Source organism: Misgurnus anguillicaudatus, chromosome 4 (genome assembly GCF_027580225.2).
Source record: "Misgurnus anguillicaudatus chromosome 4, ASM2758022v2, whole genome shotgun sequence".
Taxonomy (NCBI): Eukaryota; Metazoa; Chordata; class Actinopteri; order Cypriniformes; family Cobitidae; genus Misgurnus; species Misgurnus anguillicaudatus.
The window spans coordinates 19,831,292-19,856,279 of NC_073340.2; the positions used below are offsets into that span (position 1 = coordinate 19,831,292).

Genomic DNA, 24,988 nt, shown 5'->3' on the forward strand with positions numbered 1-24,988 from the left:
AGGACGCGCGATGCGTCTTCACATCCCTATCAAACAGCGTATACAACACATATCTATCGCGGACAATTGCATCCTCGTGCCTAAAGTTTATTACTTGCATTCGTTTTAAAGTTTTGAAGGTTTAAACATCCATTTTCCTCACAGCTGCTCTTGTTTGCGGACTACGAGGACGCGCTCTGGTCCTCAGCGCAATGCGTCTTCACATCAGCGTATACAACACATATCTATCGCGGACAATTGCATCCTCATGCCGAAAGTTTATTACTTGCATTCGTTTTAAAGTTTTGAAGGTTTAAACTTCCATTTTCCTCACAGCTGCTCTTGTTTGCGGACACCCGCCGCACGCATACACAGCAGCCTGTCATCAGTGCACGTGAAGAGAATGATCTCTCCCACGTCTTAAAGCTACAGTATCCTAATTCATCTCTCAATAAAATTACTCTGTGCTCATCAGTGAAAAACTGTTGTACTTCATACGAATGCGTGTATATTTAATTCATACAGTAAAGACTGTGAAGTGTTTTATTTTAATCACTTTTAACAGACATAAACCTTTTTAAAGGCATATTACATTTCTCTTTGCAAGAAGAAATATTTGTTGTGCTTATTTATTTGATTCTCTTATTAAAACAATAATACACCTAATTTATAGTTAATTTCATTTCTACAAATGGTGCAAACTCTGCTAGATTATAGATAAAAGATTCCCATTCCACTGCCATTCTGTGATCGGCACTGATCGGCGATCGGCAGATCATGATTTTGGTGATCGGTAATCGGTGATCGGCCCCAAAAATGCTGATCGGAGCATCTCTACTTTTAGGAGATGAGGTAGCTTTAGTAATGCTAACTTGACTGCTGTAATTGTACTCTTGTCATCCAAAAATGCTAATCTCCTCCCCTCCTCAAAACGATCTCTCTTCACTTCCGTTCATGAGGAATGACTCAAGGGCAGGGCCTGGGAAAAGATCGCAGTGATTAGCAATTAGCAACATGGCCCAACTTCCAACAATCCAATCAGTCTCGATGGACAAATTCAAGTCCGTTCTACTTTTTTCTCATTTCAGAAGCCGTTTTACTCGGATACGTCACGACAGGGGAAATAAGACAATCGCTACTTTTGTTTCATTGTGACTTTAAAGGAAAACAACACCATTTTTTAGTATTTTACTATTTTCTTACCTTAACTTCAGATGAATTATTACATACCTAACTTCTTCATCTTTGCACAGCGCGTCATGAATGTGTTAGCATTTAGCCTAGCCCCATTCATTCCTTAGGATCCAAACAGGGATGAATTTAGAAGCCACCAAACACTTCCATGTTTTCCCTATTTCAAGACTGTCTTTAAAAACTTGAAATTGTGTTTGTCAATTTGTATTTAAACACATCTATTTTGTATTGATACTGCCTGTTGCAGCATTAAATATAAATGTATTGACTCTGAACTTTTAAGTGAGTGAGTACATGCTCACCCGCACATTGCAAATATTTCTTGCTTTTTTATTCTTTGTCACATTCTTTCTGTCCTGAAGACCCTCATAGTTTTTGGGTAAGGTGACCAAACTGTATGTCGTCTTGTTTCCAGACATTCTCTTTTTGGACCCAAGAAAATGCGTCCGACCGGGATTTCTTGCCCAAAATGTTGTTTAGTAGCCATTTACTGCGTTTTTTCATTGCTTTGATCTTTGTCTTTCATATTTTTTATTTATTTTTTATTTTATAATAGTGAATCACAGTAGGGCTGTCACAATGATTAAATAATCATCTCATTGCGATTGTTTAACCTCATCGCGATGATTTCAGATCACCGCAATGATAGCACATCTTTTTAAAAAACACAAAGTGGGGAGCTGCAGTGCCTGTATAAACGAGACCATATCAGATTACTTTTAAATATGTGTATTAATATTTACTGCCAGGTAAAACTTGCAACTGATTTAACTTAAATAATCACATCAATGTGTGAAAATTATTTCATGAACAAACCAAAAAAATGTATGGGAATTATATGTCAAAGAAACAAAACTGACAATTAATCGTCATAACAGTCAAAGCCATAAAACAGGCAATTAATCGTAATAACCGCCATAAGTTATTAGACAATTAACCGTCAGCCAAATTTCATAACCGTGACAGCCCTAAATCACAGCCCCCACACAGTCCATTGTTTGATATTTCCAATAGTTTGGTTATGAGGTTTGTATCTAGACAGAGAAATGCAAAGGGTAAAAGTTTGTGTTTGTACAAGGGGGCATGTGTGTGTGTGTTTGTATGATTGTACAGTGTAGAAGAAATCGAGAAGTCTCGTATTTGGATCATTAGTCAGTTCACAAAAGTAAATGTACACAAATGTTAGCCCCCTTTTTTAATACAGTGAAATACTGCAGAGTAAAATCCAATCATAGAATTCAAATTTCAAATTTTCAATGGGGGGTTCGAGCCCCCTTAAAATAAAATTACATACCTAGAATCGCCCCTGCTAAATTAACTGACTTTTTTATGAGCCCATGTAAAACAGATGCCATCTGCCTCCTGTCTTCTTTTTTGAAAACTAAAATTTTTCTCCATATTTTTGGGTTATTGATCTTGCAGGTGTATTTTTAAGCAGGTATTTAGGGCCTGAGGCAGCTATTTCTAATTTCCCTTTCTGTCTCTGCCTCTCTCTTCATGTTTTTCATTTGCTGTTTTGGTACCTGACGTTACTCATTTCCTTCCCATGTTTTGATTTGCTAAATAAAAAAACATAAAAATAAAGAACACTTAAACATTGACCAATACTGCAAAAAATCCCAATGATATGATGCAATAGGAACTTAATTTACAGTTCATGGCTAAAGTAACAGTGACTAATAGATGATGTCACATCCTGTTCTGTGTCAAAAGAAACAGTAAGAATGAGTAAGTATTTGTGTTAAAATAACAAATGGAGTGCATTTAATTTAGCACTTACAGTATACAGTATAGCGTGCTTGTGAGTGTGTGTCAAACACTTACAAATAAACATGTACATCTTATTCCTTTCATGCTGTTCCACCCATATTATTTTAACCCACTTTCCATCAATTGAAATTTATTTTTGGTCAGGGCGTGTGGGATTTTGGGTGATGATGAAGGCAACCTGCCCTTGGGTATTTGGGTAAAATGCTTAGTTTGGATTTTTGCCAAGAGCACACACTTGTTAGCACATGTTTTTGGAAAGGTGGTTTAGGCTTTTTTGCAGTTTAATGAAAGTGCAGTTGTGCATGTGTCTGTTCGAACCCTTTAGTAAAAATATCCAGGTGTTCGGTGCTATGTGTTTTAAAGGTGTAGCACAATTTCTGCTCACATTCTGCATAAGGTGTTTAGACTAGCATTAAGGTTTATTTATATTTCGATTACATACCTTTTGTAGAATTGACCTGTACTTTTAAATGTATTGTATATGAAAGGTAAAAACTGTTATGGCTTATGAAAATATTTCACCTTTAGACACACCCAAAGAGGTCATAGCCCAGAGCTTCATGCTCTATTGTAGAGCTTTGGGTAAAAATGTGGGTCTGTTTGACAACTAGGTCTGGTTTGAAACGCTACAACAGTTCAGATGTATCATAAATTCCACAGCTGAGGTTAAGTTGTCTTGCATAATATTTGTTCAGTGCTATAAAAGAAGAATTATCTGATTGAAATGTGTTTTCTGTCAAATTCTGTTTATTTTTGCCAGGTTATGTCGTCTAAAGTATTATTACTTGCCGGTGTTGACTTTTGAACAAAGCTAAGATCAGGGAGAAGCTGAGCCTTTGATATTATGCCTAAAGGTTGAGATACACCATGTGTTTTAAGCACATTTGAACAGAGGATCATGTAACAGTTCTGTAAATATGAAAAAAATGCATGTATTAGACTGCCTTTGAAGAATTTGTGGTTTTACTATTTTGCAATCAAATCATTTTTACTGCATTTCATTAGAGGCAGATGCAGAAACATAACATACTCATAGGAGCATCTAACATTGTGCATGGTACAGCCGGGTTTTACCATAATAAAATCTTTCTTCCATATTTCTTCCTCTGTAGATTAGGTGATGTCTGCTCCAAAAACAGCAGTTCTCAGTGTTATAATGTTGAAACAGGTGGTTTGTTTGATCCATGGGAAATTCCATCAAAAGTTTCTAGTGTCTAAATGCGTGTTTTGGTGTAAAAGCATGTATGCCTAATGTAACCATTAGCAGCTTCAACTTTTTATTCTTCGGTAAAGCTTCAGTGCTTCAGGTCATGCAGATTAGTCAAAGCAGAGGTCTTTTAGAGGTAAACTTTAAAAAATCGTAGCTTTGTTTCAGGGAACGAACCTAGTAAGTGGGTCTACACAGAAATAGAATGAAGGCATTTGGTGCTAATAATCACTTATTATTCATTTTTTAAAACTGATTGGTTGCTACAAACAGAAAGGATAAACAGTACTACTAAATGCAAATAATGAAATTCAATTCACACTATAATAAGGCAAAGTCAGGATTAATACTCAAATATGTTCATTAACATTTAGAAAGAGGGAAGAAAACACTTCCCATATCTTTTTCCGTTGTTGTCAAAGGATGCATATCCACACTTTACAATTAGTGGTGCTATAGTTCATCTGTCACTTAGAAGCAAGTTGCGTGACACGCACTCATCTTTAAAACTATGCAAGGTACAAAAAATGACCCAGACTACATTAAATACAGGTTACTTGCAGTAAGGATAAACATGGTCTGTGCCAACCACAATGGGTTTTGTGAGGTGAAGAATTAGCTGCTAAAAGCAGGAAACCATTGAAATGTAGACAAAATAGACTTTGTTCTCCATGGTAACATTAACACATCTCAATCTTAGAGTTTAAGCATTTGTATAAAAAACACTTTAGGATTATGTTGGGTTGCCACTTCATGTCCACTGTATAATAGGGTCTCTTAAAGGAATATTCCAATTTCTTAAAAGAAAAATCCAGATAATTTACTCACCACCATGTCATCCAAAATGTTGATGTCTTTCTTTGTTCAGTCGAGAAGAAATTATGTTTTTTGAGGAAAACATTGCAGGATTTTTCTCATTTTAATGGACTTTAATAGACACCAACAATTAACACTTAACTCAACACGTAACAGTTTTTTTCAGCGGTGTTTCAAAGGACTATAAACAATCCCAAACGAGGCATAAGGGTCTTATCTAGCAAAACGATCGTCATTTTTGACAAGAATAATAAAAAAGATGCTCTTTTAAACCACAACTTTTCGTCTAGGTCCGGTCCAGCGCGACCTAACGTAAATGGGAGGTCACGTGTAACATATATAAAACGCACATTTGTGGACCATTGTAAGCAATAAACTGACACAAAGACATTAATTAGTATCAGTTGACATACAACAACGTAGGAACAGTCCTCTTTCAACACACTTGTAAACACTGGGGCGGAGTTTCGCATTCGTCTTCTGTGACCTCTTGACGTCATGATGTATTGCGTGGGGTCACGACCAGATCTAGACGAGAAGTTGTGCTTTAAAAGTGTATATTTGTTATTTTTCTTGTCAAAAATGACAATCGTTTTGGTAGATAAGACACTTATGCCTCGTTTGGGATTGTTTATAGTCCTTTGAAACTCCGTTGAAAAAAACTGTTACGTGTTGAGTTAAGTGTTAATTGTTGGTGTCTATTAAAGTCCATTAAAATGAGAAAAATCCTGCTTTTCCTCAAAAAACATAATTTCTTCTCGACTGAACAAAGACATCAACATTTTGGATGACATGGTGGTGAGTAAATTATCTGGATTTTTCTTTTAAGTAAATGGACTAATCCTTTAACGTTCATTTTCAAAACTGTGCTACTCACCGAGTGGTTCATGGTGTTCGTTGATGATTAAAAACAAATATATGTATGATTTCAATCCGTGTTATTTGCTATAGTGGAACTATTTTTTCAGATACCTCACAACCCCGTATATACTTCCGCTCTATATTTGAGTCTGAAGCATTAGCACATTCCCGACCACGCTGAATGGAGCTCGGTGTCTAGCGTATAGACAGTCACAATCGAGCTCAACTTCAAACCTAAGGCTGGTCACTGAGCCATCAAATATGGGAAAAATTTCTTCTGAGAGAAACCGAGCGAAAAAAACGACAACCACATGTAAACAGACCCCTTTTCCGGCAGCGGAGTGATATATTAGCGAGCAATGAGTCTTCCAAGAGAAGTCAATGGAATTTTACAAAATGGCAAATAAAACACGACAGAAACTGTATATCGCTACACTACTTGTTTTTAATCATCAACGGACACCACGAATCACTCGGGGAGTAGCACAGTTTTGAAAATGAACGTTAAAGGAACAGTATGTAGGATTGTGGCCAAAACTGGTATTGCAATCACAAAACTTGTGGCTAAAACTGGTACTGCAATCACAAAACTTGTGGCTAAAACTGGTACTGCAATCACACAACTGGTGGCCAATACACAAAATGACAACATAAACATCAGTTGAGGGCTGCAACTCCACTTTTTAAATGACAATATCCTGGCCAGACCACTGCTGTCAGTGTTATAAGTATTTGAAATTAAAATGATTTCTTAATGTCTAGTGACATATCAGGGCCATTTTATGATTAATTGTTGTAAATTTCTTACATACTGTTCCTTTAAGTGTTGTTTAATGACATGTTTGTGCATGGCCCTTGACTTCCATTCTGAAGCAGTCAAGAGACGCTTCTAAACGAGTCAAAAAGTCAAGACATGACCCATTGTCAAAATGTCAATGTCCATCACTGTAGTTCATCCAAAACAAACCAGGAATGAGACTTAAAGTGTTAAATACCAGAAATATCCTTTAAGATTTCAGTTAATCTATTTTCATGTGTGTGAGTGTTTTCATTTGTGTGTTTTCATTGTGTTGCTGTGAGCAAGTGTGTGTTTTTGAGAGCCTTGTTGAAGGAGTTATATATCAACATACTTATAATCACAGGTTTATCTGTGCCTATCCTCCATCTCTCATCTTTGTTCTTGTTTTTTTTAATGTGTGTAACCTTATTCACACACCACTTTGGTCCCAGAAAATACCTATAATATTGTCAGACAAGCTTCTTTGGGAACGCAAACACGTCCCGTAAATGTTCTGGGATCACTCCCGGAAAGAGGACTTAGTAAGATACCCGGAAAGCAATCAGTGTGAATCATACACAGAAGCAATGCTGTAAAGGCCGTGTTGTAGTGAGTACGCGCACACAGATTCCAGCACATCTTTAGCCGGAAAACACTTAAGCAGACACTTAAACAAAGTTTGAATAAACCAAAAATCTAACGATCCTGGACAGATCCCGGACACTTTTCCTGTGTATTTTCTGTAATGTTTGTGTGAAAAGGGCTTATGATAACTGTTTGTTGTTGCTATCTTTCAGCACTCTTGCGCTTGAAGTTTTGCAGATGTTTCTTTGGAATGCTATTCCCGTCATTTTCGTTTCAGTGGCATTGTCGAGTATTGCTGTTGGTTGCTTCTTGAGCCTCCACCTTCTGTCCTATTTTCACAGTGATTATGTATAATTTTGGTTAGTTTACAAACTGCAAAAATGCATAACTGGGTAAATATTTTAGCTTTATTCTGAGATCAATAAAAAGGAGTTGGTCACCCTGCACTGATTTGTTTTTTTCGAATTCACTCAAACAGGTGTTTACAGCTGGATTTTTTAAATTGGATTTAAAATGTTTGTTCTCGTAATCAGGGTTTGGAAAAAATACATCTGGCAGGACAGAATTTTCCATCCATCCATCTTTTTGTATTTGTGTCAAAGTTTGACCAATACGAGACTGCTGGAGTTTGAAAGATGATTGGTCAGCTATCTGATGTAGAAGTGGGGCTAGGTAATTTCTGTCTGGCAAGTGAAGTAAAGGTCTTTCACAATGTATTACTTTTAACCTCCCCATTTTTCTTCTGTTATTCCCTCTCTCCTTCCTTTCCTTTCACCCACATCCTCTCTGTGTAACTGATAGCAGAGCAAAAACTTTTTGTTTTCACTCTCTGAAATAATACCCTCTCAAGTGAGTCAACATGGGCGTTTAACCATTACACTGGGGGTGACTCCAACCCCCCAAAACTTTTGAGAAATAATCATTGTAATACAGTTTTGCAAAACTGTCATACAAACATTATAATGCTATTAGTATTGTTACTTTAAATTTGAAGTGAATGTACAGTAAGACTGAACAGAAGGCCAACCATTTACTTGAGCAGTACTAAGACTATAGATACAATACTATGCCTTTTTTGCTGCTAACCTAATGCTCTACCACTATACAGGAGCACGAATGAAGATAACTGCTAAACTTATGGTGCTTTTCTGTCTCATAGTATGGCTTGGTAGAGCCTACTTTTGGTGGGTTTTCCACTCTCCAGTACCAGGTACTTTTTTTGTACCACCTCGGTTGTTGGGCAAGTCGCACTGATACTAAAATATGACTTGTAAACACTCAGAAACACGCAGATCACTATTTAGTCAGAGAGAATTGTCACTATCAGTGCAATATAAGCTTACCCTCGTGCACTATTGAGCAAACAACAAGTGATTTTGTCATCTATTCTGTGCTTTGTTGTACAAGTTCCCAAACTCCCATAGCAGTGAAAAACACTGACATGCTGAGAATCAAGCATTCCATCGATATACTAATTTGCTCTTGTGTTGAGCGTATGTTTACGATGATGTCACGGCAGTAGAGGCGCCGCAACTATCCACCTGTTTCTTGACGTAAATGTGGGCGCCGCCATCTTTGAGTTTTTCTGTTTATGACTTCCGGTGAGCCACTAAAGCTAATGGTAGTCTATTGTGAAGGACACAAGTGTGCCATTTTGACGGGCTGTCTAATGTTTATTATGAAATCCAGGATGACCGACATAATTTGTGCAGGGGTTGCCATAATAGCTAATACAAATGCAGTAAATCTCTACAAAACATTTGTTTTAACCACAATCCATGCACAAGAACTGAATGTGTATGTGGCGCACATGCACTCATGATCACATGATTTTTATCACATGATGTATTTACAAATCCATCCAGTAAAACATTTCATAGAAACTACCAGTAAACAATAAATACAATAATTGTTTAAAAACAACTAATATTATGCTGATAAAAATATGCTGATTTATTTATTCTGCTACTATTTATTATTACAAAAATGCGATTACAGTAAAGAATATATACGACATAATTTGCTTAGTTAATGTTTGTAATAGTAATGTGTTTGTGTGTACTTTTGTTATGTTTTAAATGAAAAAGCAAATACTTTAAAAAGTAAGCAAATAATTTCATAATCTCTTTTTAGAATGGGATTTATTTCTTTATTCTCATTTCACATCTTCGTTCATTTCTTGAAAATAATTTTTATTGGAACAAAAATAATCCCATACCCCTAGTGCGTAAGAAGTGATGTAATAATATTTTCATAAAACGAAAACAATACTTAAAATATGTAGTAGTTTAATATGTTTATTATGGTTTGTTCAAATAACTTACAATGTGTTGAATGAGAAAGAAACTCCTGACTGTGTCGGACTGCGTGAAGCTTGACGTGTCGCCATAAACAAATCCTTTAAAAATTAAAAATAAAAACTCACACCAGAGGGACAGTTGTGACATTTTAAACTAGCCCCTGAAAAGTTAAAAACACGAAGTCTTGGTAAATTCCATTCCATGTAAATTCCAAACTCTCGACTGACTTTCTTATTGTAAAGATACTGGTTTGTCTCTGTGCTTTTATATTTGCCCATTGAAGACCCATTACCTCCGATCAACAACATGAAATGATTGAATATATCTTCAAATATCAAGCCACTTCTTAATTTCATCCTCACACTGGTTCATGGCAGGTGTAGTAAATATTAACTGTTTAAATCATGTTTTATGCGTGCTCCCACTACACTGTTTTCTACCGGCTGGCTATTGAACGGGAAGTCTAGCACCGGAACGGAAATATGTCACATCACTTACTTCCACGTTCGAGAAAAGGTGAATAAAGATAAGTCTATTGCTGCGTTCCAGAGCCCATCCAAACCAGTGGGACGTGGATCCCACTCACTTTAAAGCGGTACTAAACTGCATTGGAAAAGCAATCCGAGTCAAAGTAAAGCGACTGAAATACCGACGCTATTTGTACAGCGAAATGAAAAGGCGACATTAGTATGTCCACTCTAGTGAAGGAAGTCCCACCCTCCAGTAAAAAGACCCATTCGTCAATCGTTAAAGGTCAATTATTCTTTAGGGGAGCCGTTCTGTACAAAGTTTTGTGAAATATTTGTCACCCGTTGTGCATTCGCAGGAGATGAAGCAACCTGGAATACAATTTTTCTTAAAAGGACTTTGCTAAGAATAAAGATTCTGCTTTGTACAGTATGGTCACTACCCTATATACAAGATTACTTTTCAGGAATGATGTCTGATCTCTCATCAGACCTGCTCCTCAGCACTTCTTGGCTTAAACCCCAGTAAACAATGTGAAAATCTGATCCTAAATCAGCACTCAGCACAAATACTTGCTGTTAGATCTCTGAGGGGGGACTTCCTCTCCGTGGTCTGATGAAAATAAGTGTCTGTGGTTCTAGCTGAAACATTGATCAAAATCATCTGATGGAAATTGCCTCGACCTGAGGAAACGAAGGACTGTGTGATGTCGGCTATATGCTGAGAAGATTTGTTTGTGTGTACATCAGTTGAGAGATAAAATATTTGCAGATAAACAAAGCAGTGGAAAATCTGAGGTGGAGGTCTCATGCATTTTGTATTAAAGGAGATTGGTTTTTTAATTGGTCTCCTTCCCCCACAAAGCCTCCAGCTGACTGCAACTAAAACTAACAATGTGTCTGTGGCCTCAGCCAGGACAGATGGTGAAGTGAACTAAACGTGCTGGGGTGACATAAGTGTGTATTGGTCATTGATTGTGACTGGTTGCCTTGCTGGGCCATACTCCTGTTTGTATCTAGTCATCCATCTGACTGTTTGCTGTGTACCAATGGATCTGGCAACAGCAGCTGGGCTTGAGGCTGGGTGTGGATCGAAGGAGGGTTGTGTGTACATTTTTTCGGGGGGAGGGGTCTGGGTTGAAGGAAATAGTACTGGATTAAAAAAACAGACAATGAGGGGAAGTAGGAAAAAGACTAGAGGGAGGCAAGAATACACAAAATTATGCAGAATCTGTCCAGGAAAAACAATAGGGATCAATGCAAACAGTGGATGTGCTTACCGCTGTACCACAGTCTGAAGCGTCTGTCTGCTGTCTCTATTGAAATAGGACTTGCAATAGTGTAAACCCTGCATTGTCTTTACCAACACTGCAAAGTACTATGTGACATTTTGTTATATACAAAAATTGAACATTGAAAATATGAAAGGAGTAGGGAGGGGTGCCTCTGAAGTGCCTAAAGTAGCATGGAAGAGTTATTTCAGAACAGTTTTTGCCATGTTATCCTGTAAGCCAGGGATATTTTAGACATGTAGTTTACATTGAATTGCCCTTATTACTCTTGACCATGCATGCATTTCTAGTGTAAATGAAGTATACAGAGAGAACATACTGTAGCATGACCTCATCTGCACCAGTCCAGAGTATCTAGTATGGAATGTTGAACTGTTTTTTGTCAAAGCCCCTTTTAAGTGGGGTTCAAGGGTATATGATTGCATATCTCCTCCTGTTCGACTGGTTTAAGACCCCTTGGACTGGTTTGATCTGCACTATCCAGCTGACCCAACCCAAACACAGCGCTAATGTATCCCAGGAACCCAGCCAGGATATTACGAGTGAGCTGTGTGTCAAAAGGCAGTCATGCTCACTCTGGTTCTGACCTAGTTTCAAACTCTCCTAAGTATTGCTTTATTCTTCCTCCATCAAGGCTTTCCTTCACTGGACCAGAGCCAGTCTTCAATAATGCCCGTCCATATGTGCTACAGCTTTTTAGTCTCACTGCACTATAAAACTTTGGTGTCAAATTATGCAACTCTAGCTGTGCAACTTTTATCTCGCAGTCAGAATTGAGAATTTAAACTGACTAAAGCGTGATGGCTTGTGATGAAGATGATGATTTCTGCAGACCTGTATAGAGAGTTTGGGTTACTTTATTTCCTGAATGAGATGCAGTGCAACCATTTAAACACTTTTTTACTGCATACATGTTCATCTGTGTGTGTTTTACTTTCCACATGTGTACATGAGATAGCATCTTATCAGGGAAGAACTGAAAATTAGAAAGCTGGAGAACAACCAATAAAATCCAAGGTTTTACTTTTGGCCATTGATTTTAAAACTCTTGTGCCATTGTGTAAAAAGCTCTTGTGTTTTGCATGTGGATATACAGGGTGGTGTTAACTAAGACATAATTAATTATCTGATCTAAAACAGGTAGCTCTAAAGAATTCGGTGGGTACAAGACGATCACACCCTCTGCAAGAAATACCATATGTGTTAGTGGGTCTGGCGCTAGCAGTTTTAGCATAGCTAGCACAATCCATTGAATCTGATTGGACCATTAGCATTGCGCTAAAAAAATAACCAAAGAGTTTCGATATTTTTCCTATTTAACTCTTGACTCTTCTGTAGTTACATCATGTACTAAGACCGACGGAAAATTTAAATCTGCGATTTTCTAGGCAAATATGGCTAGGAACTATACTCTTATTCTAGCGTAATAATCAGTGACTTTGCTGCCGCAACATGGCCGCAGCAGGCGTAGTGATATTACACACTGACTAAAATAGTCCTCTTGGTTACTTTCAAAAGACGGTTTCAGCAGTAACAACATAATTAAGCGGCTGTCGTGGTCTGCACGTAACTTCCGGTAAACTCCGCTAAGAAAGAATAAAAACAAAGTTATTTAAACGTAGTTTATTTATATAACAAGCAAAAAAACAACAACACATAGATTACCTAGGAAACCAAAACATTTGTTATTTTCGACGAGGCATTTATTCAAGAGATCGGTTTAGCAACTAGTCAGACCATTAAAAAAACGAAACCGGAAGTACAATTCGGATCCAGACGTGTATCGCGTCAGCGCACGTGCGTTCGATGAAACCGTCTATAGCAGGGGACTATTTTTGGGCAGTGCATAATATCACTACGCCTGCTACAGCCATGTTACATCATAAAGACAAAACATATTAACATAAAATTACAGCTTTTTCCCTCCCTCCTCTCTTTAACAAATCCTAACAACAAAAATAACAAACAGATTCAAAATACACAACCCAACCATAAATCATTGCCACAACAGTTTGTGTCAACGGAAATTAAATAGTCCAAGAAAGATCCAGATTTTACTAAATTTCTTTGGTGTTTTCCTCACATTGAAAAGGATTTTTTCAGGGGTAAAGTATGAGGTGAGGTCATTGATTCAATGTTTGTTTGTTTTTTGTTTTGGGGGGGGGTGACAAAATTTCTAGTTTAGTAATATACACTACAGTTACTACAGTTTTTTTTTAAAAACATTTTTGTCATTTTTAAAAATCAACAGTACACATCTGTAAAACTGTCTTTGCCTTGCAAACTGTCATAATTTTTTATACTGCAGATCACATAATTCAGGACTGTCTCGTGATCCCAAATCCTGTCTGTCTACACTTTTTTGTTAATCCCTAAGAAGGCTTTAACCTGATTTTTGTATGTGTAGCAAGGAGGAACAGTACAGCCAAATGTCTCTCTGATATCTCTATTGTTTGGATTCAGAGAATAGCAGGGGGTGCAGATTGCAGAACTGATATTTAGTGGTTTTAAACGAACCAAAAATACTCGGCAGTCTTCCAAAAGTTCTGGAAACACTGACCAGCAATTATAATGGTTCTGCAAGTCCTTGGTGTTTGAAGGCTGTAAATAAACAAGTCAAAGAGTTAATTCAGGACACTTATTATCTTTTCAAACAGATTACAGAAACAAGTGACTCAGTGCTCTTAAGTATTCAAATGTATTTGCTCATGTAATTTAATCCATTACTTCTGCATAGGGCTACATTCTCATTCATTCTGGGGGCCTGTGATCACAAATTTCATTGTCTTGCAGGTGGTGTGCAGACCTACTTGATTTTTTGTAGTTTGCCAATGAGGCAAACCAATGTAGCAATGAGCTGTTTCAATAAGGTTTGCTATTTGGTGCTGTTTCATTGGAGACAAGAAAATACAGAAGAACTTATGATTGACACTTGTCACTTCCAAAGATCCTGAATTTTTTGCTCCTGACAAAACAGTCTTTACTGTAATTTATGCCATGTTCATGAGAGGAAGCAGCCGGGAAGGCAAGTTATTTAATGGTTCATTACAGTTCTGTGTTTTTAAAGCTACCCTTCTCACAGTTACAAGTTTGCCAGCACAGGGCCTCTGTCCTGCTCCCAACATCCTAAGCATGTGGTGTGAGGGCCAAATCATGTTAGAGGGGTATCACTGAAATCCTTTCTGTTTTGACAAGAGCTTGGGAGAGATGGATATACTAATCAAAGTAAAGATACATTTACTCAGACTGCGGTCAACTTCGGACAAAATATTTTTCTATTCTTTTCTCTCTGTTACTGATCACTATTTGTATATTCCATGTATCTTTCAATAGGCTGAGCTCAATGACTCCTTTGCCTGCCAGGACTCAATTAACTTATTGGTGTCTCCGTGGTTCAAATGACTCCACGTCTGGCGGATATTTGACATATTTCATTTCTTGACAAAGCTGGAGTGTTTCACAATTTATAGGCGTAGACCCGCTGTGCCTAGTTTTTTTTGGAGGATTTTTGTTTTAAATGGCTTTCAGCTTTTCTGGGGTATCTCTCTACAACACTAAGATCATCTGGGATACCCTCATGACTGTATTGTATTATGTGTTTAAAATTACCTTAAGGATTTAGTTATGTGGCAATGTAACAATATTCTCTCTCATCACCTCAGCATGTCAGGGATGAGACAAAGGCTTGTGGATTTCCTAAAGGTTGGTTGTTCCTTGTAATATTTGTAAAAAAAAAAAAACTTATAGGGGTGGTTTCACAAACAGGGATTAGACTAGTCCGTTAGACTAAAATAAAGAGCTGTCCAAACTGAAAACAATTTGCACTGGCATATCTTAAAATACGTCAGTGCCCTTTGTTTTGCCTTAAAATGCACACAAGTAATATGTTTAGTATGTCATGTTTGTTAAAACTAGTTGTATTTCCTAATTAAACTAAGGTCTGGTCCTGGCTTAAACTTTATGTGTTGTTGGGGCGATTTTTGTTTTTTTGGAGTCTTAATTTGACCACAACTTTCTCTGTGTTTCAGCAAATGGAATGATTTTTGGTGACAAATCTTATATTTACACATATTTTAAGAAAATGGTTTGAAACTTTTCAAAAACTCAAAAACACACTGTGGGCAAATTTACTACCATTTCGAGTTGTTATACTTAGGGCTGTCACGATTATGAAATTTGGCTGACGGTAAATTGTTTAATAACTTGTGACAATTATGACGATTTATTGCCTGTTTATTGGTTTGACATTTAATTCTCATACATTTTTTGTTTATGAAATAATTTTCACAGATTGTTGTGATTATTTAAAAAAAATATTTTGCAAGGTTTATCTGGCAGTAAATATTTATACACATAACACATTTTTAAAAGTAATCTGACACCGTCTCATTTATACAGGCGCTGCAGCTCCCTCTTGTGTTTTTTAGAGAGATGTGCAATCATTGCGGTGATCTGAAATCATCGCGATGAGGTCAAACAATTGCGATGAGACGATTATTTAATCATTGTGACAGCCCTAGTTATACTATGCTCTCTAATATGCTGCTAAACTCCATATAACTGCTATTATACTCCATAAGCTCTGTTTTTTGCACAGGGCTACTAAGGGGTTAATGATGCCACATGGTGATCAACAGTAAAACCACCAACATTCAAGAATGCATGATAATAAGGTGTCATGGCTCTGCAATCAAAAAAAATTGTTATAATGTAAGTCAATGGGGCAAAAATGGCCACAAACCATAAATGTGGAAGAAAAAATTAAATCTGATGCTGCAAAAAAACTAAAAATGCATCAAACCCAATGTTTTTACTAATCTTTGACATGCCCAAGACTGTGAAAAAGGTTAAAAAGAATCCAGTCCACTATCACTTTTTATATTGAAAATCGGTCATTTTGCATGTGTTTTTTCCGCCAAATCAGTGACATCACTTATGAACTTGCCAATTAAAGAGATAAAATCATGGAATTGTTGTAAACATTTGGTAGTTTGGATCAGTACTGAGGTTGATTAACAGATTTATGCAAAAAAATAGAATTTTTTTTTTTTAATCTGATACATTTTTACAGACGTTTATTTAAAGTGGCCTTTTTTGGCCACTAACAACACAAAAGGGTAGTGAACAAGGGTTAAGCTGCTAATCCCTGTCCGGGAAACCACCCCAAAAGGTCTTTGTCATCCAATAACTTTTTTATGATGCCAAGTATTTTTTTTATAGAAGCATATATATATGTATTTATCAAAACATCTAGATAATTAAAAAGGTTTAACCCAAATGAGAAAGTTATACAGGAAACCTACCAAACAAACTGACAGATAACTGTAGATAAGAGCACCTGTTTTTAATCTGATACAGTGTTGTGTATCTGATAGTCCGGGGAGTGTAGGCTTTACAGTATGTTGAAACCTCGCTGTTGCGCGCTGCTCTGTTGCACACTTCGCGTGGACTGGATGTCTGCTGTGTATCAATTTGATTCTCTCCCCAGTATGATGTCAGTGCATACTGTTGTTTTTGCATGATGGCCAAATACATGGATCAGTCTCCAGATACAGTATACAGCTGACACACACGTGAGTTGACTTAGCCACCCACACATGCATGCACGTGTTCTTCAATCCAGAAATGCCTTCACATTGATTTAGCTGTATCTTAATACACTTTTGACACATCTGCAGGTCAGTGACCCTGCTGTGTTTTTATCACACACCCAGCACGCTGTGGCTATAGTGTTTCAAACTTTTTATAGACCTTTCCAGATTAATGACTTGTAATTAGTAGTTCAGGGGTTTTCATACTGTGGGTCATGACTCAATCGTAGGTCACACAGGGGAATAAAGTGGGTCCTGCATAAAAAAGCTACATTTTTTACACATTTTTTCCATTATATTGTTTAAAGCAACACTATGTAGTTTTTTTTACCTTTAAATAATGTCTCTAAAATTATTTCAGTGACAGAACAACTTTTAACTGGACAAACTGTACTGTTGCTGCAACCTGAGCAGCCTCCTAGCTGCTACAAGCACACTCTGATAGTGGCGGTGGAGGAAACACAGCCCCGCCCCTCCCCCTGCCTGCAGAAACACAGCCCCGCCCCTCCCCCTGCCTGCAGAAGAGTGTCTGATACCAGGCACTGTTGTGCTTTTCAACCACATGGGGGAGCTGTAAGTCATTTTTACATGGAAACTACATAGTGTTGCTTAAAGGGCGATTTATAGTCGTGCGTAGGTCCTACGGCGTAGCCGCGACGGCGTAGGTTCCGCGTCGGTTTTCATTTATACTTTTGCGTCGTCCTCCGTGTCAACTTGCAAACACACGCGGAAACCGCTGGTAGGCAGTATCCACACGTGTAACCACAGTAGCAGCGCGACCGTCAGAGAAGAAGAAGCTTGGCAAGTTAACCCAAAACGAAGAAGAAATAGCAACTTGTTGTGTATGATTTGAGAAGACCAGCAATGATGGAAGTAAATAAACAGCGACTTATGTTGCAGTTTGAGTTAAATCACTCCTCAACTTGGCTCATCTTTGTTTTCACTGTCTGAAACGGAAATACCTATGACGCAGGTTTTTTTACCTGACGGGAGGGGTTCTGGTGGACCAATCACAGTGCTTGCGGTCCGCGTAGAGCCGGCGTGCTGTTAGAAATTTTGTGAGGTGCGCGTCAGGCTACGCAGTGCTACGGCGTAGGACCTACGCACGACTATAAATCGCACTTTAACCTCCCAGCTGTGCAAAAGATAACTTTTTTTTTGCTATAGCTTGTATCAGTCAAGTTTTTTCAAAACACACAAGTCATATAACTTAAATCTGATTAATTTCTAAAGACGACTAGTGATTCAAGACCATATTTTTAGCTTCCTGTGTGTTATCTCAGCCCCCCCCCCCCATATGTCTATGAATATAGGTTCCAGATATACAGTAAGTTGAACAGTTGAAATAGAGATCTACAGTAAAAAAGATATTTTTAAATTATTTAATGGATGGTTAAATTTGATATTATGATGTATGTGTCTAGTAATAATCTATGGTCCTGGTCCTTTCTCTTTACTATTACTAGCCCTTGTTACGTTGTGTTCTTTGTGTTTAAGCTTTTAGCCGGCAATATCTTCTTCAGTAAGAAGGATTTCATTTATGACAGACAATGTTGGATATGCTCGTTTACTTATAAACGTTTTCTTGCATGGCATAGATTTCACTAAACACGTCCTACACTACACACATGCGCTGTATCCAGCTGTGCAATTGGAGATGTGGGGCTATAGGGCGGAGAAAAGAAGGATAAGAAACTACATTGGAAGGAGGTCCCACTTTTGCCGAGCACGACATGGAGAGAAAGTGATATATTTTCTTTCAGTCTCATTCGAAAGCACGGGAGTTTGGTTGGGAACGCGAAAGACTGCAAGCGAATTAATCTGAACCGCGTCAGGATCCACGACGAAAAGTTTTTACAGGAAACTAAACATTGCCGGGAAGTTGCGCGCGGAGACTCTATTGGTTTACACACAGGGAGAAGCAGGGGAAACAGAGACGGCTCTGTTAGACGGATTTTTAATGAAATACAGCAGCTGTCTGACACACGCCTGCCACCCCTATACATCTCGAGTTAGATGCGCTTGACTTTAAGATGCGGAGCGACCCCATACTGTTCGCCTCGAGGGGTGAGTTTCCAGTATCTGCATGGCTGAGTTCATTGTTCAATGCTTTGAGACCGTCGGTCTCTCCTAACGTTTATAGTTTGTGAGGAAACCATGCATATTCAGAGAGAAACGTATTGGAACTCACAATCTATGCTAATAATGAGAAAAATATAAATTCTTTGTTATATTGAGCACGTCTGGTCTGTCACTGAAATGATTTAGATATTCGTTACATCCTGGAGTTCACCGCGAGTGCAAATAAAGTCTACATTTTTCATTTTGATGAACACATAGGTTACATTTAAAACAAATTAGTAATGTGATATTAGTATTAAAAGGGCAGTATTATCGTATCGATTGGTTTAAGAATAACTAAACTCACCCCGTGACTCAGATTTTCTCTGTTGAATCTCAGTGCTGTTTTAATGTCCGTTAGATACGTTGAAATTTAAAATGTAAAGAGGCGGTAAATTGTAATGAAGTCATTGACTGCTATTTGAGTCAGCCCGGTGCAAATGTAAATACATTTTGAAGTAAAATATGATTTGAAGTCAAATATATTTAATCAAATCACTTTTATTTAGGTTATATAACGCTTAATAAAGTAAAAATAGTTTCAAAGCAGTTCACAAATTATTGCAAGTACATTTAAGGAAATCACGTTGTTTATAGCTTTGGCTAAAACTGTATGTTTTGTTGAAAATGACCATTTAAATGGTATTAAAAGTATAATTACATAATATTTACGTATTAAGCCCTGATCAGTTTGCGAAATAGAGATTTGAGTCACCCATAAAAACACTAGTTTAATACAGGTGTCTTCTTATCTCTTGTCACAGAAGCTTGCACTTTAAAAACACAACATGAGCTGTATCATAGGCAGGAGAGATGTGATTGGTAGGTTGGCTGGCAGCTGTAGGTGTCAGGTATCCCACATGTGCATCTCAACTCCACACTTGGCTGGATATGACAGAGCCCTATTGTCTGCAGTGGTTTAATGGGATCTTGGCGATGGGTGTAGCTTTGGCCTCGCGTGTCAAGGGTCAAGTGTGGTTGTGCCATGGCAGTGTGTATTGTTGTATAAAGACACATTTACCCAAAAAAATGCCAACAATCAGCAAAACTCCAAGTTGGTTTTTAGAGTAAGAATGAACAAGTATCTTCAATAATTCAGTTGTAAAGACTTTACTTTAAAACATAACTGTGTTATTCCAGATTGATGCAATGTTCATTGTAAACTTGGGGCTTTTTTCTCATACTCATACTGGCTAATTCTGGGCTGCAGTGGTGGTTAATGTGTTTATTGGCATTCATGAAAATGGCACTGTTGTCAAACCAGTTAGACATGGTATGAATTGCCCCTCTATTACTGTGTGTGATGTGGGCACTGTTAACCTACTTGGCCTTGTTTTGGGGGTCTCCTCTCCGACAGTTTCCACACCGATGACTTTTTAAAGGCTTGCACGTGCCAGAAATCCCCCAAACCCCTCCTCCCACCAACTAGAGATGTCTGACCCAAAAAAGACAAAAGGGAAGAAAACGGACTTTGTAACTTCTGTGCCTTCCTCCGTCTTTTCCACCCACTCTTTCAACTGTTTGGCACCACTGCAGTATTTTATCGTTTTTATTCTCTTGGTCTCTCCGTGGCTACCGTAAACATTCACAGTCACATGTAAGACAGTTACATTTATGCATTTGGCAGACTTACAGTGCATACCAAGTGTTCGGTATGTATGCTTGTGTTCCCTGGAAATCAAATCCGCAACCTTTGCACTGGTCATGCACTTCTCTTACACTTGAGCTACAGGATCATCTTGTTTTAAGGGGAAAGTGCTCAAGCTCTTCTTTAACAATGTATGCATGTTTATTCATCATTAAAGAAATTTGTGTAAAATATTTTAAATTGTAATCCATTAATTGTACTACATGTAGGCAAAACACACACACTAAATCATAAGCACACACTTTTCCCAGGCACAGTGGAGTCTCCTCCGCCCTTCTAGAAGGACGATTCCTAAAGGTTTTTGTAACCCGCGGCCCCTCTCTCTCACTTCCCTCTGCCCACTGCGGTTTAAGAGTTAGTGCTCTGTAATTACACACACTCATAAACAGAGGTACACATGTATGGATGTATATTCCAAAAAATCCTTTCATAATTGAAACCTCAGTGGATATGTGAGACAGACACATACTTCACACATATAATCAAACATAGAGATGAATGGATTCACAAACTATAAGTGAGATATTCTCTTTTATTGATGATCACCGCCGGTGCGTTTGATATATGCAACCACACAGATGCTGGTATTGAAGCCCATCATTATTGGGACAGGGGAGCATCTGTTTAATATTTTTGTTTCCTGCTTTTTCCAGGCATGTGTAGAGTGGCTTCCTAAATGGTGCTCTCATGTGCCCGAGTCTGTGGCAGCGAGAGGTAACCATGATGAGGCCAAATTGTAAAGCAGGCTAATTTCACAAACCACACAGACTAGTAGCTGCCCATTGCTTTTCCCAGCTGGCAAACAAGTGTTTTTGTTCTTGGCACCCAGGGTCTATTAAACCAGAAACAGAATTAATAGATAATCCTTGCTTTAGATAAACCGAGACAGTGTTTATAGATAATCCTTAATAATATTGTTATGTATATGCATCAGTGATGTGGAGATACAGTATAAGGTAGTATGTTGCAGCCCAGTCTCATGAAATTACGTACCTATAGTCAAGTAAAAAAAAATTTCTTTTTCATTATACTGTCACAAATTTTCCGCGTTTTTTTGTAATGTGTCATGAATTTCTGTTTATGTGTCATTGTCACGTATTGGTTACTCAACTGTTTTGTCCTATTTTCTTACCATTGTCGCTTTGGTTTAAGGTTAGATTTACATAAAATTAAATTTTTACCCAAGCCCAACTCTAACCCGCTAGGTGACAATGGATTTAAAAATCAGAAAAAATAAAAAATAAATCTGAAAAAATAGTATAAACCAATACTTAAAGTGACATCCTAACGCAAACACCAAATCTAACCCTACATCAAATGGGAAAAAGCAGTTGAGTGACCAACGCGTGACAATGACACATGGATAGAGGTTCGTGATTTGATCACGAAAAAACGTGGAAATTCGTGACAATATTACGAAAAATAAAAAATAATGTGACTATAGATACATAATTTCGTGAGACTGGGTAGCATGGTGACTGCAGGAATAATTAATTGATTTTTAATGTTTAAAAATGTTATAAGAAAAGTGAAGTTACATGCAATTGATGAAGTAGTCCATCCCTGTATCTCTAAATATTTGTGACCCTGCCTGTGAAAACCTAGCTAAAGTATTTTTTTTATAATTTACTACATAAAATACTCATGCATAATGTAAAGAACATTGTGGTAAAATATAACCTTGCTATCTTTAATATTGATATTGTAAGCCCTTGACAAAATTGATATTAAAATCAAATTCAAATGAAATCAAATGTTGATCCTTCTGAACTCATAATAAGACTAGAGGACTTCAACCTGGATTTCACAGGCAGGGTCACATGTTTGGCACCAATGTAGCTCAATGTGTAAGACTGGACTGAAGTATGGAGAAGATTGTGGTGTACCTCAATCATCACCAGCTCTCGGTCTGGAATCTGGATCCTGTCAGTAGACTTCAAAGCAGTCTTTAGGGTGCACTCACACTATCCAAACCAAACTTCTCACGAGCCTACGTAAAAACCTTATGATGTGCGCAGCACAGTTATGTTTAAATGTCTTTAGTCTCTTGTCCCAAATGACTTGAAATAAAAAGCCACAGACTTAACATTACAATGGGCTCTATTGTTCTATTGTTGTTTACTTCCTGTTTTTTCCAAACAGGCGCATTCCGTGCTCGGATCGAACAACATACAGTACAGGGCAGGCAATTACGCTAGTTGGGAGTACACCATTAAGTGCTCATTATAGTTCTGCGTAGGACCTAGGCTACGTTTTAGTTTTCTTTCATACTTCTGTCTCATTGTTCGCGTCAACTGTATACACAGTATCAAGGCAAAGCCAAAGAAGAAGCAGATTGATGTTGGAGAAGGTAAATAAACAGCGACTTTTGTTGCAGCTTGAGTTAAATATCACTCCTCAACTTGGCCTATCTTTGTTTTTACCGTCGCGAGTGGAAATGCGTATGAGGACATTTTTTTACCTGATGGGAGGAGTTCTAGCAGACCAACCACAGTGCTTGCAGTATGTGTAGAACTGGCACGTTAGCTATGTTCCAATTCCAAGGCTGAATCCTTCGAAGGACGCATCTTTTGAAGCCAAAGACTTGGTCTTTAAAGATCGCAGCTTCGGATGTCCACAAAGAGAACTAAAATGAAATGGTCTAGCCTTTGGAGGATCCATAAGTTGCATCACCTGCTGTGAAGAATCTATTTGTTCGCAGCCCGGAGAAAGAAGGACGCATTCTAAGGTCGCATTTTAAACAGCCTTTCAATTAGGACAGACTTACAAGCCTTCAGTTGCGCTTCAAAGGCAGCCTTCGGAGGTCGCAGCCTTCAAATTGGGACACAGCTGTTGTTACAATTCTGTAGAGGTGCAAGCACAGCCTATGCATATCCTACATCAGGGTTCCCCAAATCTTACCCTGGAGGGCCGGAGCACTACAGAGTTTAGCTCCAACCCTAATCAAACTTACCCACCTGTGATTTTCTAGTGATTATGAAGACCTTGATTAGCTTGGTCAGGTGTGTTTGATCAGGGTTGGAGCTAAACTCTGCAGTGCTCCGGCCCTCCAGGTCAAGATTTGGAGAACCCTGGTCTACATCATAGCTATGGATGGTATATGGACTGCATTTATATAGCGCTTTCAACAGACCCGTGGCCATCCAAAGCTTTTTACAAGTTGCCTCACATTCACCCACTCATTCATACACCGACGGCGGTGTCAGCCATGCAAGGCGCCATCCAGCTCATCGGGAGCAGCTGGGGTTAGGTGTCTTGCTCAAGGACACCTCAACACTTGGTCAGGTGGTGGAGCCGGGTATTGAACCACCAACCTTCGGGTTTGTAGACAACCTACATGAACCACTGCTGTTGATTGGATGAATCAACGAAGAAAAAGAGCTTTATGTTTTTGACAAATGGATTCTTACCAGAGCAAAGGATCTGGTTTGTTATCTTGTTTTCGTAGGTTTATTCTCAGTTGTCGTACCTTTTCTGAAGGGAAAGGAAATGGAATGGAAACAGAGAAGAATGAGTGAGAATGAGAGATATATGCAGGAAGAAGACAGAGTAAGAGATGTGGGATGGTGGGCACTCCACAGAAACTTGGCATGAGTTTGAAACCCAAAAAAAGCCTGATTATATATACAGTAGGTCATAGATCATGCGTGTGCATATGGATTTGAACAGTTCATTAAAGAGAACTGGTCTGAGGTCTGACGTATGAGTCGGATAGGATGACATTGTGGAGAGAGAAAGATACTCTGTAATCTGCTCGTGTACACACATGCACACATATTTCCCTTGGTACTTAGTGGTGGTGAGTTTCAGGGATGTTGTTACTTCTCAGCAGCCTGGGTGGTAGACCATAACCACTTATATGGTACAGTAGATAATATACACCTACACACATACACGTACTGCATCAGCAAATAAATAATACAGATTCTTGCATGCTGGCAGCGTTAAAATTGGTTTTATAGACCACATCCCTCTTTGTTATTGAATTTGGGCAGGAATGGTGGATAATGTGCTTTTTTCAGCAGAGACTAAATATGTTTGTTTTGAAAGTTTAATGGGTCAGCTTGTCGAACTGGTTCTAGACAAATATGAAACTGAATACCATTCTCTCTCTCTCTCTCTCTCTCTCTCTCTCTCTCTCTCTCTCTCTCTCTTTCTTGCCCCCAGTTTTATAACAATAAATTAAAACCAGCTTTGCCATTGAAACCAAACCTTCCTTAGCATGACATCAGTCCGTTTTTGGTTATTTTGGCAGGTATTTGCAGAACAAAGCTGTTACTTTGTGGCCTTCGTTTCTTAAATCAGGCCATATCTGTAATTCAACATTGTTTGAGGTGTGTTTAAAATGACACTTTGTTTATGTGTTTGTCAATGGAGAG

The 24,988-nt window shown here is 38.1% G+C and overlaps 1 protein-coding gene across 3 annotated transcripts in view; it reads left to right on the forward strand.

Annotated features, from left to right (window-relative positions):
• Positions 1–24,988, forward strand: part of afap1 (actin filament associated protein 1) — a 76,584-nt gene that overhangs the window by 6,786 nt on the left and 44,810 nt on the right. Inside the window, exon 1 of one of the 3 annotated variants that reach the window (XM_073866916.1) lies at positions 18,551–18,907. The exons of 1 other annotated variant lie outside the window; for it this stretch is intronic. In XM_073866916.1, coding sequence (XP_073723017.1) covers positions 18,874–18,907 — 34 coding nt within the window. In that variant the 5' untranslated portion in view covers positions 18,551–18,873. Of the gene's footprint in view, positions 1–18,550; positions 18,908–24,988 lie in introns of those variants that run through there. One more of the 3 variants, XM_073866918.1, reaches the window with a different exon arrangement.